This window comes from Populus nigra, chromosome 17 (genome assembly GCF_951802175.1).
Source record: "Populus nigra chromosome 17, ddPopNigr1.1, whole genome shotgun sequence".
Lineage (NCBI taxonomy): Eukaryota > Viridiplantae > Streptophyta > Magnoliopsida > Malpighiales > Salicaceae > Populus > Populus nigra.
This window is the reverse complement of record NC_084868.1, coordinates 8,522,011-8,540,323: the sequence shown is the minus strand read 5'-3', so window position 1 is coordinate 8,540,323 and position 18,313 is coordinate 8,522,011. Positions and strand designations below refer to the sequence as shown.

The window sequence follows — 18,313 nt, the reverse complement described above, 5'->3', positions numbered from 1 at the left end:
TTGCAGACTGCAGCCCCAGTGCCCACGGGCCACGGCTCACACTTGTTTTTTGACGGGGCAGCTAAATGGGTGGGTTTTTGGGGCGATTGTCGGTATGGATTAGCTTTTTTTTTTTCCTTGAAAAATTATGATAAATATTCTATGATTGTACTTTTACTTTTATATTTAAAAAAATTACATTTTAAATACTACTATTAACTGATAGCATAAAAAACACATAATTCATTCAACAAAAAAGTTATAAAATATTTTTGTGATTATAATTGATTTAATATCTAAAATATCATAATAAAAAAAAAACATTAGAGTCACAATTATCTTTTTCTCCCACCACCTCAACTAACCCCTTCTTCTAAACCATCAATATTAAGAAAATTCTTAGCAAATTAATAAAAAATCATACCTTTTATCAACATTATTAAAAGTTAAAAGGTCATGCTAAAAGAGTGAGGGACAAAAATATATAGATTTTTAGTTAAGAAATAAATTAAGCTTTTTATTGAAAATGGATATCCTTTGAAAGTTAAGTTGATACACATTTTATTTTCTATCATTATTATTGTTTTTTTTATACAAGTTACATTAACTGAGAATCTTTTCTTATCACAACTCACAAGATAAATAATGTAGAACAATTTAAAGGGAAAGAAGTTTAAATAAACTATTGCATATGAAGATCTTTATTGGTATCAACCCTTCTTCTACATTAAATGTTAGCACAACCAATAAATTTTATGTCCTCAACCCCGTTTGTTTTGTCTAAACATTCTCATGTTTGTTCACCATTAAAAAAATATGTCAATGAAAAATAATTTTTAGTTAAAGAAAAAATTAAATTGGTTTCTAAGAAAATATTTTTCTTTTATTTTTGGAGAAATATATTTTATAGAGTTGCAAAAAAACTAAAAAATATCATGTTATTTGTAAATTATATCAAATTTGGTTATCAATTTTTTAATTGCTATATATTTTATTTTAAATTATTTTTTTATTTTATTCTTTAAAATTTAATTTAATTTAATTTTTATATTAACTTCGATCCCAATTATTTTGACTATTATTTATTTTTATCTTATTATCTTCTATAATTTCATATAAATTATTAATTTTCTATGATTTTTTTATTTGTTGATGGGTTTTGATTTCAAAACTAAGCCAAATCCAACTTGTGTTGGCATGTGGAAGATGTTGTATCTTGATTAATTTGGCATGGGGTTTGTCTTTGTATTTTGAATATGAATTTTGGTTGAAAAAGAGAAGAGAATTAAGGATTTTGGTTGAAAAGAGAGAAGGCAAATTTTAGCTATCAATATATATAAATTTCTCCATCTTTTAATCAAAATTTAAAATAGGCTTTGACTTTGTTTATAAATTGTAAGTTTTCAAATATTAAAGGGAAAATGTCATTACGAATAAAACAAACTTTACAATGTTTATCATAATTCTCTCTTTTTTTTATTTGTGCTTAACATTCAAATATTTTCTATCAACTTTTATATATATGGATATTGAATTTCATTAAACTTAGATCTTATGTAAATAACCTATATCCACCTCTAAACTAAGTGCATGTACTAAGAAATTTGTTTACACAGAATGTCACTTTGCATTGCCTTTTGTGTTTGGTGTTATGGTGTTACTCTTCCAAATAAATTGTAAAAAGTTGTAAACAAAAAAGAGATTTAGGACAGCCAAATCAGTAGGTTCATATTTATATAATTATTATATTTTACAAAAAGGGAGGAAAAAAGGAAAATGAAACAAATTCTCCTTTTTAATTTAGGCTTGTCTGATATTGATATGTTATGTTGTGTTTTAATTATTGTGTTTATACTATTAAAGAAATATTAGTAAAAACATTCCTCGATAAATAGTTGTATCTCTCTCTCTCTCTCTCTCTCTCTCTCTCTCTCTCTCTCTCACACACACACACACACACACACACATACACACACACATATATATAGAACCATGTACCGTTGTAAATCCTCAGCCTAAAATTTTAAATTGGTGATAAATAGAGTAATCCTCAACTGAAAAATAATAAAATTAAAAGAAGATTTTTGTGATTAGTTGGGAAAGTTCTTAGTAAATAGGTATAAAACCCTAAATGAATTGAAGTATAAATTTACGTGTGAAATTATAAATGATCAAAGTAAACTCGTGCTTAATAGCATAATAAATAATATAATAATAATAAAATTTAGAGAAACTTCACTATGACCAATGGTGAAAAATTTGGGGCAGGCAAGTTAGTTTGAAACTTGGATAAAAAAAAAAATTACACACGAAAAATACCGATAAACGGGGATTTAATAAAAAAATGCCTATAAGATATCAGTGAGTGGCATTGTCATAATTATAGAGGGAAAAAATCATCTTTCTTCCTTTAAATAACAGCCAGCCATGAAAAGGAAGAAAACTTAAAAATTCCTCTATCTTTTCTTAATTTTATGCTTGTTTCTCTAAAAAAATATGGAATGGAGGAGTGAATGTAAGTGATTCCAACTAAAGAAAAGAACCAAATTATAAAAGATTATAAAAAGAGAGGTTAGGAGCTTGTGATTTTAAAGAGAGAGAGCTTAAAATTGAGAACATAAAGAGGAGATTCTTGGGGACTTTTGTCAAGAACTCATTAAGTTGAGTAAAACTAGCAAAGGTTAGGAACTCACCTTTAATTTATTTCACTTTTTTTTATTGTTTTTAGGGGAAGAGAAGAAAATCCCCAAATTCTAAATTCTAAGGTTTTTGTAAATTGGTAGAAAAATGAAAAATTATCGATTCTTTGATTTTTTTAGTATGGGAAATGTTGTATTAAAAAGTAAATGGAACAAAATGAAATTAATTTTGAGAAATTAGTTTATATGCGTGGCTGGCTATATGGGTGTTTTTTGGGTTATTGAGAAATTGATAAAATTGTATGATAATTGATATTTGAATGATGCTAGGATTGTTTGAGTTTGATTTTAGATGCTTTAATGTGATTCATTAAAAATGTACTCAGGGTAACTAAGAATAATTGAATGATGGAAAGTTAGGAAGTTGATTTAAACATGTTGTTTTGTATTAATTGAGTTGATTATATTGTTATTGGGTTATGATCATGCATAATAATGGTTTGAATTAAATCAATTATATAAAAAAATTGAAAATTCCCCAATTGTGAATTCTAGGGTTTATAAGTGTTTGTTTTTAGAAATGTCAAATTGTTTGATTTTTGTCTTAGTTGTGGTTGGGATGACATGATTAGAGATTAATTAAGAAAAAATTAAAAAAAAAATTAGGAATCTAGACAATTAGTGGCCGGCCAAGGATTGGGATTTGGAGTTTTGAAAATTTGACTAAATTGCGTTGCTTGTAACGTTCTAATGATGCTTCAGAATGCTTAGGATTTGTGTTGAATATTCTAATGAGGATTGTTAAGAGTTTAATTATCTTTGTTATATAATGGAATGTTGGAATTATGGAATTTGGTTAAATTAGGTGGAATTATGTAAGTTTTGATGTTTTAAAGATGTTAAGGATGCTTAAATTTAATCATCCTAATTGTAAATTTATTTTTGACATGTGAACCATGTTTGTGTATGTTTTGGGAAAATTTGAGTTTTTATGGCTGACTGTGAATTGAAGATTTAGGAAAGATGGAAATATGAATAAATTGTGTTGTTTTGGAACTTTAATGATGCTAAAAATATTTAGGATTTTTTGTGAATGATTATAAGGTAGATTAATACAAGTTTAACTAATGTGGTTATATGTGTGGAATGAGGAAAATATAAAAATTGGATAAATTGTATTGAATTTATGTTCCAACAATATTATAAAAGTTAAGTGTTGATAAAATGATGGAAATGTAGAAGATTTTATAAATTGTATGGAAGTTATGTGATTTGGTATAAAGATAATAAGGTGGAAGATTTGACAAATTATATTGAATTTGATATTCTAATAGATGTTTGTGTTTGGAATGATGATGGAAATGTATTTGAGCTCAATTATGATTCATGTAAAATAAATCGTTTAGGTATTGGGTTATGTGGCTAAACAAGTTAGAGGAGAACTATGGAAACTTGATGAACATGTGTGAAATTGGTGTTTTAAACAATGTTAAAAAATATTTGTCTTAAATCTTGCTAAAAATGCCTAAAATTTTATAATTGTAAAAATGGAGGGAAAGTTGGAAACTTATTTTTGATTAGTTATGTTTAAAATTTTAAATATACGAGGGTATGTTGTCATGGCCAAAAGCATGTGAGTGTGTGTGTTTTGTTTATTAAGCTAAATAATGTGTATATGTATTAATGTTACTGGAAGTTTTAGGTAAATGATTGGTCAAATATGGTTATGTCATTGTTGAAAAATAGATTAAGTTGTGTATGTTAAAATGTCAAAATAGGCTAAGCCTTGTGCAATTGTTTATGGTAATGTCTGTATTTATGTGTCCGACTAAATTTGTTGTTAAATGTATGAATATATGTATGTTTTGCCAAATGAGATATTAATTTGTTACCATTAAGAATTTTAGGAGAGGTATTCGAAGCAGAACTAATCTTTTCATGAGCACTTCTAGCAAAAGTTTTAGGTAAAGGTCATCTCCTTGCCTCATTAATTAATTAATTGCTCTTGTAATGTTAAAATGAAAAAAAAATCAATATGTATTGCGTAAAACTATTCATCATAAGAAATTATGTTTTCAAGGTAGAAAAGTAATATTACATGAATCTTATGGAGCAGAAAAGTAATACTATGTGAATTATGCCTACGAGGCAAGAAAATAATATTATGTAAATTATGCCTACAGAGCAAAAAAAAATTATATGAATTATGACTACAGGACATGAAAGTACTGTTATGTGAATTATAACTATGGAGCGGGAAAATAATATGATGTAAATTACTTATACAAGCAGGAAAGTGATATCATATAAAATATGTCTTTAGAGTAGGGTAAAGACATTAAGTGAAAATACTCTTATGAGGTGGGAAAAATGATATGAAAAGAAATATATTTTCATTGTAGGAACTTATAAGTGAAATTTGAATTAACTGCAATGGCGAGATTAATATATGAAATTTAAATTGACCATGATGATGTAATTCATATGTGAAATTTAAAACGGCTACAACAATGAATTTATTATGCAAAATTTTAAGCCAACTACAATGACAAAAGTTATTATATTGAAGTTCAAGTTACGAGTATTTTAAAATAATTGGTGAATATGGATGATGTAAAATATGAACTATAAATTATTGAAACTGTAAACCCCTAAAAAAAACTCATAAAATTAATGAAGAGAATATTATACTCAATGATACAATATTGAATTATCCTACTTATGATAATAAGCTTTACATTTTGGTGAGGGTATTGGAGACTTGACAACATTATTCATAGCCTAAGGAATTCATGATCTATTAAATCATAAATCATTGAAACATACTAAATGGGTTGAGCTCATATAAATGTTTCTATATATGATAAAATACAAGCAGTGTAAGGAAAATATAATGGTTGATGCACAATCATGAAAGTATGTACTTCTTTTAACTTTAAGTGCTAAATTATTAGAACTTATGAAGTGAATTGCTTGTAATAAATATGTACTTATTTTAACTTTAAGTGCTAAATTATTATATAAATCTTACACAAGTATGTGAAAGATTTATATAATAATGATGATGATTTTAGCCAGGTTTATAAAGCAAGTGAGAATCTAGCATTTGAAAGTTTTTATAAGTTTGATGGTTATTTGCTTAAATAAAAAATATTATGTGTGTCTAATTGTTTTATGAGTGAATTGCTTGTTCATAAAGCTTATGAAGTTAATTTAATGAAACATTTTGGGGTTGTTAAAACTTTAAATGTTTTGCATGAGCACTTTAATTTGACATTTAATAATTTTTATAAGATTGAAGGTTATTTGTTTAAAGAAAAAATATCTTGTGTACCTAATTGTTCTATGTGTGAATTGCTTGTTTGTAAAGCTCATAGGACAATTTAATGGGATATTTTGAGGTTACTAAGACTTTAAATGTTTTACATGATCACTTTTATTGGCCTAAGATGAAGAGGTGTTTGCAATGAATTTATAAGAGGTGCATAACATGTAAATAAGCTATGTTTGAAGTTCTATCTCATGGTTTGTATGTTCTTTTAATAGCACCTAAGGAACCTTGGGTTTATATATTTATGGATTGTATTTTAGGTTTGCTTAGGTCAAAAAGTGATAGGGATTATATTATTGTAGTTGTAGATAGGTTTTTTAATATGGTATATTTTATATCTTGTCATAAAACTGATGATGCAACTATAACAAACTTATTCTTTAGGGAAATAGTCTGGCTTCATGTCGTTCCTAGAAGCATTGTTTCTAATATTAATGTTAAATTTCTTAGCTATTTTTAGAAGGTTTTACAGGGTAAGTTAGTAATAATTTTTTATTTATTTTTTACTACCTGTTATCCACAAACATATGGTCAAACTAAAGTAGTTAATATGACTTTAACTATATTTTTAAGAACTATCATTCAAAAGAATCCGAAGACTTGGAAGATTGTCTGTTATTTGTTGAATTTGCATATAGTAGGAGTGATCTGCGTTCTACCACTAATTATTCTCCTTTTGTAATTTCTTATAGCTTTAATCCTTTAAATCCTTTGAATTTAATTTCATTACCTATTGATGAAAGAATTAGTCTTAATGGCAATAGAAAAACATAAATAGTGAAGGCTATTCATGAAAGTATATGACGAGAAGTATATATATAAAAACACAATATGTATTCAAAGCAATATCTTTGAACTAGGTGATTAAGTTTGAGTATATATGCACAAAAAGAGATTTTCTGAACGTAGGAGATCTAAGTTTATGCTAAAAGGAGATGATCCGTTTCAAATTTTTGAAAGAATTAATGACAATGCCTATAATGTGAATATACTAGGTGAATATCGTGCTAATGCTACTTTTAATATTCTTTTACCTCTCTTTATTTGATGTAGGTAATGATTCGAGGCAAAATCTTTTTGAGAGGAAAGGGGATGATGTAATCCATTAGAAGTTCTAGTTGGGTCAATTATAAGATCAAGGGAAAAAAGCTAAAAAATACGTTCAACAGGCTTATTCAGAGTGTTTTGGCCAATGTTAATTTTAAGAAGATTACATATTTAACAAGTAATGATCAGACATTAGTCAATTTAATTAATGTATATAAGGGGTTTGATCCATCTGCTTTAGAGACTTTATTTTTAATAATGCATAGTTTTACAATAACAAGTATAGTTTTTTATTTGACCGTTAGATAAAGCTGAAATTTTTCTACAAAATTTAAAAGGCCTTTTTTTATATGGTTGAAATTTGATAGAGATCGGACATCAAAAAGCCTTTCGAAAAGTTACAAAAGCTACTGTGAGGGGATCATATTAGTTTCCTAGTTGATTTAAGATTTTTTTTTCTATTTTATTTAGAACTCTTTTAGTATTTTATGAAGCTTGTTTAGGATTTTTTTTATCTATTATAAATAGGGTTATTTAGCTTATATTTAGGTTTTTTGGATACAAACTTTGATTTCAGAATAATTTATTGTGTTTATGAGAGGAAATTCTCTTAAATAAATTCTTCATTGACTACTATAACTTATCAAAGAATTAACAAAGTTTCGCGGTATTTTTCATACTACTCGTTCGCGTCTCTTTATGGGCATCAAGTGAGGGTTTGATTTTTATAGTTTTGATGTCTCAGTATATTTTATCGTTGTGTCAAACTCAATCACAAACCTGAATCTAGCTTTTTTAGAAAGGGTCGATTTGACTGTAGGTTTATAGATTTTTATATCTACAGGTTTCACATTAATAAGCTACCAATACAATATTATATAGTTTAAGATAGATTTAAGTCTCTTAATTTATATGTGATTCAAAATAAATAAGAAAATAAAAAAAGATTAACCTTTGTCTTAGAATTCATTATAAATAATAGTCTATTTTTAGAAATTAATTATTTTTTAATTTATTCATATTTATCTTCTTTTTTTTATTTAAAGTGGGGGTTGAATTTACTTTTTACTATTGGTACTATATTATAATGTTATTTTTAAGGATATTTTTATAACTTAATTTTGACAAACCATATTTTAAATTATTTCTAAAAAAATTTAAAAATCATAACAAAAGTGCATATCTCTTGAAAATTCTTCAATTTTGAAAAGATTTTCCATTTTATATATTTTTAAAGAATTTTAGTTTTTTCGCATATCTATAAAAACAAAACTGAAAAGATTAAGCGAGAGTTAAAGGATAAAATAGAAAATGATGGTGAGCAAGAAACAAAAGAAAAATGAGCAAGAGAAAAATGTTAGAAAAAAAAATCTAGGAAAAAAGTGAAAAGAGTGGGAAAAATAAATAAGGAGAGAGGAAGGGGGATCATAGATTGAATGAAGAAACAAAATAAGTGATGAAGAATGAGAAAAACAGGGAAAAAAATGAAGAAAAACAAGGTAAAAAAGGGACTAAATTTAGAAGGACATCAAGAGAAAGGATCAAGAACACAAAAAAAAAAAAACTGAAAAAAGAAAAATAAAAACATAAATTAGAGACTAAATCAAATCGAAAAAATTAAGATGATAAATAAAATAGAAGGTTAGGGGGAAGATATGACATTGGAATGTAAAGGAGCGGCTTAACAAAAAAATAATGACTAGTGAAAGTCGCGTTATTGATGAAGCGAGCTCATTTAGTTATTGCTAGATATGTTATTATGTTGTGTTTTTTTTTTATATGGTTATGAGGTTTTTTTTTTGTAATATTGTTTTGGTTAATTATCATGTTGATTTTAATATTATCTTACATATTATGAATTTTTATACTTATTTTGGATAAAAAAATTTAAAATCGTTAATTTACAAGTAAACATGTAAACATTAAAAGCAAATTATTTATAATTTCAAATAAAATATTTACATATTAAAAAAAGCACATTGTTTAGTCAACATCAATTATCTTTATAATTAACAGATAAAAACAACTTTTAAAAATTATACATGTTATTGTTATACAACAACAATGTTAAAATATCATACTAATTACCGATAGGGATTATCGGTTAGAGATTTTGAATTTTAAAATTTTATATTTAAAGTTAAGGTTAGTTTGGTTAGAGATTAGGGGTTTAGATTTAAGGGATTGAAGATTGGGATTAGGAGTTTGGTTCGAGGTTAATTTAAGATCAAAGTAGTTTAAAGTTTGGTTAAGGATAAATTTAGGGTTAGGAAAAGGGCTCTGGTTAATAATAAAACCGTTAATATTCCCTTCATCGTGCATGGTCTGAGAGTTCAAGTTCTAAGAAAAGAACAAAAGAGGGAATTCGGTGAGGGAAGGGTTTGAAGGAGTGGAAGCCAAGTTCTCGGATGGTTGCCGAATTAGCATGAGAGCTCGGCGTCAGCTGGGGCTTTCTCCAGCACCCGGAGGAGTTTGGCCTGTGCTTGCTCTGCTAGTTTTCTCAGCTCTGACATGGTCATCCCAACTGTACTAGGTAAGGCCATATAACTATGAATAGAAGAAGGATGAAGTAATGATTATCAAAGAAGAAAGGGTGGATGGCGGCGAGTTGGGGTTTCGAAAGTTCTAGTGTCCAATACCCTTGCTGCTGCAATTTTCTCGTAGTTCTCGTATATGTCCATTAGTAGCCTTCGGGATCTTTTTTTTTTTTTTTTTCTAAGGATAATGAGTAGCTAAGGTGCAATTTTGACGGGGTCAAATGTGTTTTTGAGCTCATCAAGAACGGCCTGCATGTGCTTTGACATTTCAACAGATCTTGGCTTCTCGTACCTTTTATTTATTTATTTATTTATTTTTTGTTTGCTGCTGAGTTAAAGAAAGTCACTTGAAGCTATGGTTTTCTTTATCAAATCCATCTTCACCCTCCTACGCGTCTACAGAGTCTTCATTTACTTTAGACAGGCACATTCCGTGAGCTGTCGAGCTCTTGAATTTGTATTTTTTAAAAAATTTTAATTATATCTTTCCATATAAAATTTATTAAAAATTAAATTTCTTAATTTTTTTTTCAATTTATCTTAATTTTATGGATTAAACCCAGAGTTTGAGTGATTAATTCGAGTTTTTTTTTTCAAATTTATTATTTAACATTGAGTCCATTAAAAATTAAGTTTGATAATTTGTTTTGGTTTGTTTTCTCTAGGTTATTTATATTTCACAACTCCAGTTATGATTTTGTCTTATTAATCTAAGTCGATTCGAGTTATTTTTATATTTTTTTTATTTTATCTTTGAAGACTGTATTGATTATGAATGAAAAATAAGTTATTTTGCATGTAAAATAAATAAAAAATAGATTTTTATAAATAAAAAATAAATTATTTTAGTTTTTATGAAATTAAAATTTAAAATGTAATTATGGGGGTAGAATAAAAGAAATGAAAAGAAAGTAGATAGTCGAAACGTGCCGCCTGACTCCGAAGTAAAGTGACCATCCCATATCTGCTTTTCCCTCGCGAGTACTTGACCGATAGCTTCACCTTACCTTCCCATCTAAAATTCTAAATTGGAATCATATTTGAGTAAATAATAATTTAGTCCCTCTATTCTTAGACATATAATTACTCAGTCCCTCTATTCTTGACCGCTTATAATTACTAGTTCCTTATACCTTCGTTAGTTTTTAGAAAATGGCCAAACTATCCCTAGTTTCTTTCCATTAACATATAGTCAGAAGAGTATTTTGAGAAAAAATAAAAATAAATCGGTGACAAATAAAGAACTTATTAACGGACATTTAACGGAAGGACTAAGTTATAAATGGATTAGGCTTTTTAAATTAAAAGGACCAACTAGTTTTTTTTGCCAAAAACACAGGTACGGAATAATACATTGCATTTTATGCTATTTATTGTCTCAACAGCTGCCCATTTCCTAGCATCTGTCCAAAAAACACAAACCTCCTCACTCCTCCCTTTGCAGGGGCCAGTCGGCGGTGGTCCTGGGTCTCTTTGGCCAGCTCTTGGGTCTCTTTGGTTACTGTAAGTTTCTCTCTATCTCTTGCTACCAGCTGGGAGTCCTGTGATATCGCGACGCATGTATGTTTATATTTGAAAATTGTTTTGAGCTCTATTTAATAAATAAAAGGGAGATAATAGCAAACAAGTTCTCTATTTATATTATTTTTCATTTTAGTGTTTATGGGAGTTGAACACATAATGTAGTTGCCTTTACTAGCTTCTTTAACGTGTTATTTGATTTCGTCCAGAAGAGCTTTGCAAGGTTACGAGTTATGCATATGTTATTTCAGAAATGAAATCTTTATTGAGAAACACCCTCTGTTTCGTGTTGATTCACTTTGTTATAATTTGTTTTCTTTTTTTAAAAAAACAAAACTTCACTTTGCATCTTAAAATTAAAACTGGTGTTTCCTTTAAAAGATTTTAAAGGAAGTTTGTGGTTTCTTTTGCTATATAAGAGTTCTGATCAATTCCTATAATTTAAGAATATGGCTCCCGGATTGGATAATCAGCTAAACAAATGGTCCTACCAATCCCATCTATTCTTCGTAGCTAAGATGATTGATAACTTGGTAGATCAAAATGGTTGATAGCTTATACTTGATTGCAAAATGTCTCATTTGATGGATGTAGGCTTGCACTTGATACTTGGTAAATTAAGGTAGTTGATAGCTTGTACTTGATTGCAAAAGATCTCATTTGATGGATGTGGGCTTGTACTCGGTGCTTGATAGATCAAGGTGGTTGATAGCTTGTACTTGATTGCAAAAAGTCTCATTTGATGGATGTGGGGACTCTCAGATGCTTACGTAAGTATCTTTTTATAGAGAAAGTACAATAGTATTCCAAAGATAGATGCTCTTAAATATGTATGCAATAGAAAATAAAGATTATGAATTTTTATTTAAAGGATTCATGGTGTATTTATAGCCCATAAATCTTGTTATTTTATGGAGAGAAAGGGTTGTAGTGTAATTCCACCTTTATAATATTTTAAGTTGTATCGTGAGCCATATTAGTAAGCCATGAGAGACTTTAATATATTTAATGGTATAGGTGGAGTATAGACTTGTTTAATTAAGCATATTTGTAGAGAAATAATTCCTCTAAGATTTTATGTAAAAATCTATAAAATTAATAGTATTAGATTTAAGTATTATATTTGAATCCATCGGTGTAGCAAATCTAGCAATACACGGGGTGTGATAACAAAAACCCTAGGGCTCGACACCCTCGAATAACACGCAAAAGACCCACTGTGTTGGCTTGGCAGTGCGCCAGACCAAGCTAGTGGGCTTGGCAGCACCTGCTAGACCCAAGAGCTAGGTCTGAAAAACGCTACAATTAGATAGTGCTTAAGTCTGGCATGTGCTAGACCCAGGTGGTATGTGAGTATGGTAGGTGCCAGACTCAGTGACATTTAGGTTTGGCCAGCTTCAGACCCGATAATTTTTGGGTCTGCCCAGTACCAAACCCAACACGCCTTCCATGGGAGCATGTTTGGTGATGGCGTAAGTCAGCCCAACGCGCTTGAGAATGCAGGAAAATTATACTCATATGTTTTTCTTGATCCAATATTTTTTAAAAAAAGATATATGAAAACATACTGATAAAATCTTGATTTATCAATATCCCCCCAGTGTTCATTATAATACACGAAGACTTTAATTAATTTCTCGGTTTAGGTAAACTAGTGAGTTTTGCTCATATAAAAAATGGGGTATTAGTCGGAAAAAATATAGAAAAATGTCTGTATAGACTGAAAGAAATTCTTTCAAATAAAAAATATCAAAAATCTATACTAAATGTATTTTAAGAGATTAAGGGTATTATGCCCATAATTTATAAAAATCTTGGTTCATCAAGCATTTATGAAAATATATTAAAAAAATATATGTTCAAAATGAAGCTCTTAGATAAATTGGGATAATGATTTTTTTTCTTTTATTTTTATCAGAGAAACCTACTTTTTCTTGTTTTAAGTGTCCTATATTAAGAGGTTGTCATGGGGAGAAAATTAAACTTTGCTATGTATCGAAATAGATGAATGAATTACTGCATTTTTTTTCTCTTTGTTTCATTCATGTGAAAGTATATTAAAAAGGTATGATTTTACATATTCATATAAAAAAGGTATGGTTTTACATAAAAAAATATTATTTAAAAATATATATTTCAAATCCCATTGATAATTTGAAAATAAATTACACATGTATACATACATACACTTATACAAATATATGTGTATTATAATTAATTAAATTATACTATATGCATTTGAAAAGATGTAAAAATAAAATAAAAAATCAATTACACAAATTCATCTTATTAATACAAATCCAAAATATTAAATAAAATCATAAAATTAAAAAAAATCATAAACCTACTATATCTTTTATCATCATCATATATACCCACTCTTACAAACTATATAAAAATTAATAATAACATCAACAAAATAATCAACCACAATATCTACACAAAATAATGATAAGAATATTATAATGAGATAAATAAAAAATAGAAAAGCACTACTTTTTTAATAAGAGAATGTTATTGATGTTGGAGGATGGAGGTTTTGATTGTGAGATATGAAGAGTAAAAAGCAAGAGGAGAAATAGAATAGGAAGAAAATAATGGGATGAATTAGAGAATAATAGGAAAAATATTTTTAGTAATGAAAGAGAAATATTTGAGGAAACTTTAAGTTTTGGGAAAAAATCTGAATTACTATTCCATAAAATCCTTACTTTCAAAAGAATTTTCTTTTTAGTTTAATCAAATCTTGGTAAAAAATTTGAATAATCACTAGAATATTCTTTTGATAATTATTTTTCATAAGGAAACAAATGCTAGGGAAATATTTGGAGGAACTTTTAATTTTGGATTAAAAGGCATGCTTGCTGTTCATTTTAAGCATTTCTATTGGGTTTTAACTTTTACACTTCTCTTCATTTTTTTAATTTGAACTAATGAAGTCTTGAAAAACTTAACATAAAAATTGGATTTTTGTTGAATCGATGATCTCTTCTCGTTAGGAGATGGAAAAGAGATCAGTCATGCTTTTTTTAGATGGAATGATAACACTGAAATAAAAGATAAACTTAATACAGAAATCATAAAAGGTTTGGGAGGAAACAAGGTTTAAGGCTGTGATACAACACCCTAATAGATCCACAAAAGGTTATAGAAAGAATTTTTTTCATAGCATCACTCTTTTGTAAGGAATGAAAAGGAATAAACTAGATTTTGTTTAGTTTTTTCTATAGACAAAGTCATTGATGAAGTTTTGAAAGAGTTTCACAAAGAAATCAGATTTCCTACAAAACAAGTCTATTATTGGTGTGACTAGGCTTGACCACGTCTACGAGCTTTCCTACAAAACAAGTCTCTTGTTGGAACATGGAGCCCTTTGATGCTTAAGTCACAAAGAAATCAGGTTTTTTCTCTTTTTTTTATTAAGTTGATTTTTTTTTCAATTTCATCCTTTAATATTTGATTGATTTGGAATTAGGCTTCATATTTTTTTTTTCTATGAGATTATCACAGTCTCATTTAAGTCACAGGTTTGGTCGGTTAACCCAGGTTGACTTGGGTCCTTTTTTAATATTTTTTAATTGATTATTTTTTCAATTTCATCTTTTAACATTAGATTGATTGAGAATTGAGCTTCATAATTTATTTTGATTTCTTTCTATGGAGTTATCCTAGTCACATGATCCAGGTTACAACTTTGACAGATTAACTCGAGTTGTTTGTTTTTTGGTCTTTTTTTAATTGATTTTCCTTTTCAGTTCCATCCTTTAATATTGGTTTAATTGGGGATTGAGTTTTCACATTTGCTGTTGATTAGTTTTCTTTGAGTTTATCCCGATCTCATGATCTGGGTTACGGATTTGGCAGGTTAACCCGGATCGATCCAATATATTTTCATCTCAATACTTATTTTTAAAAGATGTTGTCTTGAATTGTTTTAGTGGAACTATGTTTTTAACGGTTGTTAGGGTTGTCTTTCAACCCGTTAAGTTGATCGGGTCAACCTCCATACGGTTTAAATTTTTTTATACTAGAAAACACATTAGTAACACCTAGACATTTTTTTATGCTAAAAAAAATCTATTTGACCCACAACATAATATCTTGCTTAATTTTTTCAATTTCATCTTTCAATTCATTTTTCTTGTTTAATTTTTTCCAACTTCATCTTTTAATATTTTGAGGATTATTAATTGAGCAACGTAATTTGTTTAGGCTTGATATTTTTATTATGTTGCCTCGGTATTTGTTTGGTTCTTAATTTTATAGGTATTTATTTGATATAAAAAAATTATTGAAATTTTTTTGTTTAACCCAATTAAATCAATGACCCGAGTCACATGTGTGATTAGTTAATTTTGATTGGTTAAAAATTAGATTTTATAATTTTTTTGGTTACATGAATAGTTCTTAGTTTATTTAATTAAACACATACATGAACTTTTTGATTTTGATTGAGATTTTTATGTTAAAAAACACATAGAAAATATTGTCTTGTTGAAAAAAAAAAAATCTAACCTGTGACAATAAGTGAAATAACTAGTTAACTATATACTACCATAGCTAGGCTTTTAATTGTGCATCCCCTATTCACCATCTTGTATTTTCCTATTCACTTCGTTGTTCACAATCACTTGTTTTTTAATATATGTCCCTCAAAATTCTTTTGTTGTCTATTTCATCCACTTTTTTTTTTAATTCAGTCTTTTTAAGTCCTATTTGTTTTCATTGTGTCATGTATTAAAATATTTTTCAATTTGTTTTTATCTTACTTGCCTTCCATATCATTAAATATTTTAGCATTAAATTGATACCTAATTTTACGAGATCGAGTTTTAATATATTTTAAATAAACAAGTAAAAAGAGGATAAAAGGATTAAAATTGATATTAAAAAAGAAATAGGGCCTTTTGTCAAAAAAGATATGAAAAATTGTAATTTAGCCATCATGTTTAATTATTTTTTTATGATTCATCTCTTATTTTAGTTTTTTTTAGAATCTAAACTTTATTTATTTTACATTTTAGTTTATAAATCTTGATAAATAATAAAGAAAGTTGTTAAAAGTTTTGAGGAGAGAGGAAACTCCTCGGTGGTTAGATTTCAAACACCAATAGCTTTAATTTTAATATCTATAGATTCATCTTTAAGATATGAACTCAACAGAGGTTGTTTATATCTTTAATAACACTGAAAAAAATAGATTGAGAGATCCTTAAACTAATTTTAAATTCATTTAATTTTTATTTTCTAGAGAGATTATATACTTTTATAAATGAGTTTGTTAAAATTTTTAAAGGCTATTTGAGAGTGTTTTTTAAAAATGCTTTCGAAAAAATTTGAATTTTTTTTTTGAAGTAATATGTTTTTGATGTATTTAAATTATTTTGATGTACTGATCTCAAAAATAATTTTTAAAAATAAAAAAAATTATTGACATACTTTTCTGAATAAAATACACTTTAAAAAATAAACATTCGCATACTTCATAGAGTGATTTCGAGTGAAACAAGTTGCAAAATAGATTTAGAAGATTTCAAAATTCAGATTCTGATTTTCCGATTTATTTATTCTAATATCATGCAGAGACATAGGACCGGAGGGCATTCTTATGTGCACCTGTCAATAATCGATCAGAGCAACCATGGAAAGCTTTTCACAGAAAGGACCAGTCATCTGCACTTACGTAGCTCAATGGCCTATATATTCACTAGCCTGGTCTGCCCGACGTGACAAAAAATCACGTCTTGCCATAGGAAGTTTCCTTGAAGACTATAGCAACAAGGTGGAAATTGTTCAATTCAACAGCGACACTTCTGATTTCACCACCGATAGCCGCCTAATATTCGATCACCCTTATTCACCCACAAACCTGATGTTCTTCCCCTCCGAGGATGTTGCAAATCCTGATATCATCATCACCTCCGGGGACTACATGCGCATATGGCAAATTCACGATGACCGAATTGAGTTGAAGTCTCTCCTAAATGGCAATAAGTGTAGTGAATTCAACTCTGCCATAACATCTTTTGATTGGGCTGATTTTGATGTTCATCGTGTGGTCAGTTCGAGTGTTGACTCCACCATTGTTGTTTGGGATATAGAGAAGGAAACTGTATATGCTCAATTAGTTGCACATGATAAAGAAGTGAATGATATTTCATGGGGTTGGTTCAATATTTTCGCATCGGTATCAGGTGATGGTTCAGTTAGGGTTTGCGATTTAAGGAAAAAAGAGAGATCAACAATAATTTATGAAAATCCAATGCAGGATTGTTCTTTGTTAAGGCTAGAGTGGAACAAAAGTGACCCGAGATTTATAGCCACAGTCGGCATGAACAGTAACAAGGTTGTAATTTTGGACATTCGCTTTCCTTCAACTCCTTTAATGGAGCTTAGCAAGCATAGGGCCAGTGTGAATTCTATATCCTGGGCTCCATGTACAGGACGAAAGATATGCTCGGTAGGTGATGATTCAAGGGCTTTGATATGGGATGTGGCCAGTAAGGCTGGAAGCGGACCAGAAAACATTACAGGCCAGGCGGAACCTGAAATGTGGTATGGATCAGTGGGTGGGATCAATAATGTGCGTTGGTCTCCTGTGGAGATGGATTGGATTGCTATTGCTTTTCTGACCAAGTTACAACTCTTGAAGGTTTAGAGTTTAAACTTCCTTTGGCTTTGTAGCTTAATATGGAATCGATGGAATGTTATTCATTTCAAGAAATAAACAACTTGAAAGAATAACCAACGAGTGCGAGTGCCTTGCTGCTGCTGCTGCTGTTGTTATATATATATATATATATATATATATATATATATATATATATATATGTTATCAAAAGTGTTTGATATTTTCTTATTTCTCATTGCTTAACGAATGCTCAATGACAATTTATATAGCTTCATATCCTTGCATAACTAGAATTCTAATAAAAAATATAATTTATAAAAATAACCAGAATTTAAAAATGATAGTATAAGATAGTTTAAAAATTATGAATATAGCCACATGTGCAGGTAAGGATGACCATGAGTATTTACATATTGCATTTCTTGATATCCATACTATATTCATTATCCACACATCAGATGTATTGATATTCATATTTTTCTCATTACTTATTTGAAAAAAAATTTAAATATTTATAAACTATCCAGCAAGATTCGACTATCCATATGAGTATCTATTATCTGATTATTATTATTCTTCAATAAAAATAAAAAATTTAATATATACATAAAACACACACACATACACA

General features: G+C 28.3%; 1 protein-coding gene across 7 annotated transcripts; it reads left to right on the top strand.

Moving 5' to 3' along the window:
- Positions 1-10,898: 10,898 nt before the first annotated feature.
- Positions 10,899-17,798, top strand: LOC133676635 (WD repeat-containing protein LWD1-like). Of its 7 annotated transcripts, none has more exons than XM_062098346.1 (4): positions 10,924-11,036; positions 11,649-11,824; positions 14,368-14,454; positions 16,638-17,798. In XM_062098346.1, the coding sequence occupies exon 4, from the start codon at positions 16,696-16,698 to the stop codon at positions 17,710-17,712; it is 1,017 nt and encodes a 338-aa protein (XP_061954330.1). In that variant the 5' UTR covers positions 10,924-11,036; positions 11,649-11,824; positions 14,368-14,454; positions 16,638-16,695; the 3' UTR covers positions 17,713-17,798. The 7 variants fall into 7 exon arrangements, with proteins under 7 accessions (XP_061954329.1, XP_061954330.1, XP_061954331.1 ...); XM_062098349.1 differs by having other exon boundaries at positions 10,925-11,036; positions 11,750-11,824; XM_062098347.1 differs by lacking the exon at positions 14,368-14,454.
- Positions 17,799-18,313: the final 515 nt, after the last annotated feature.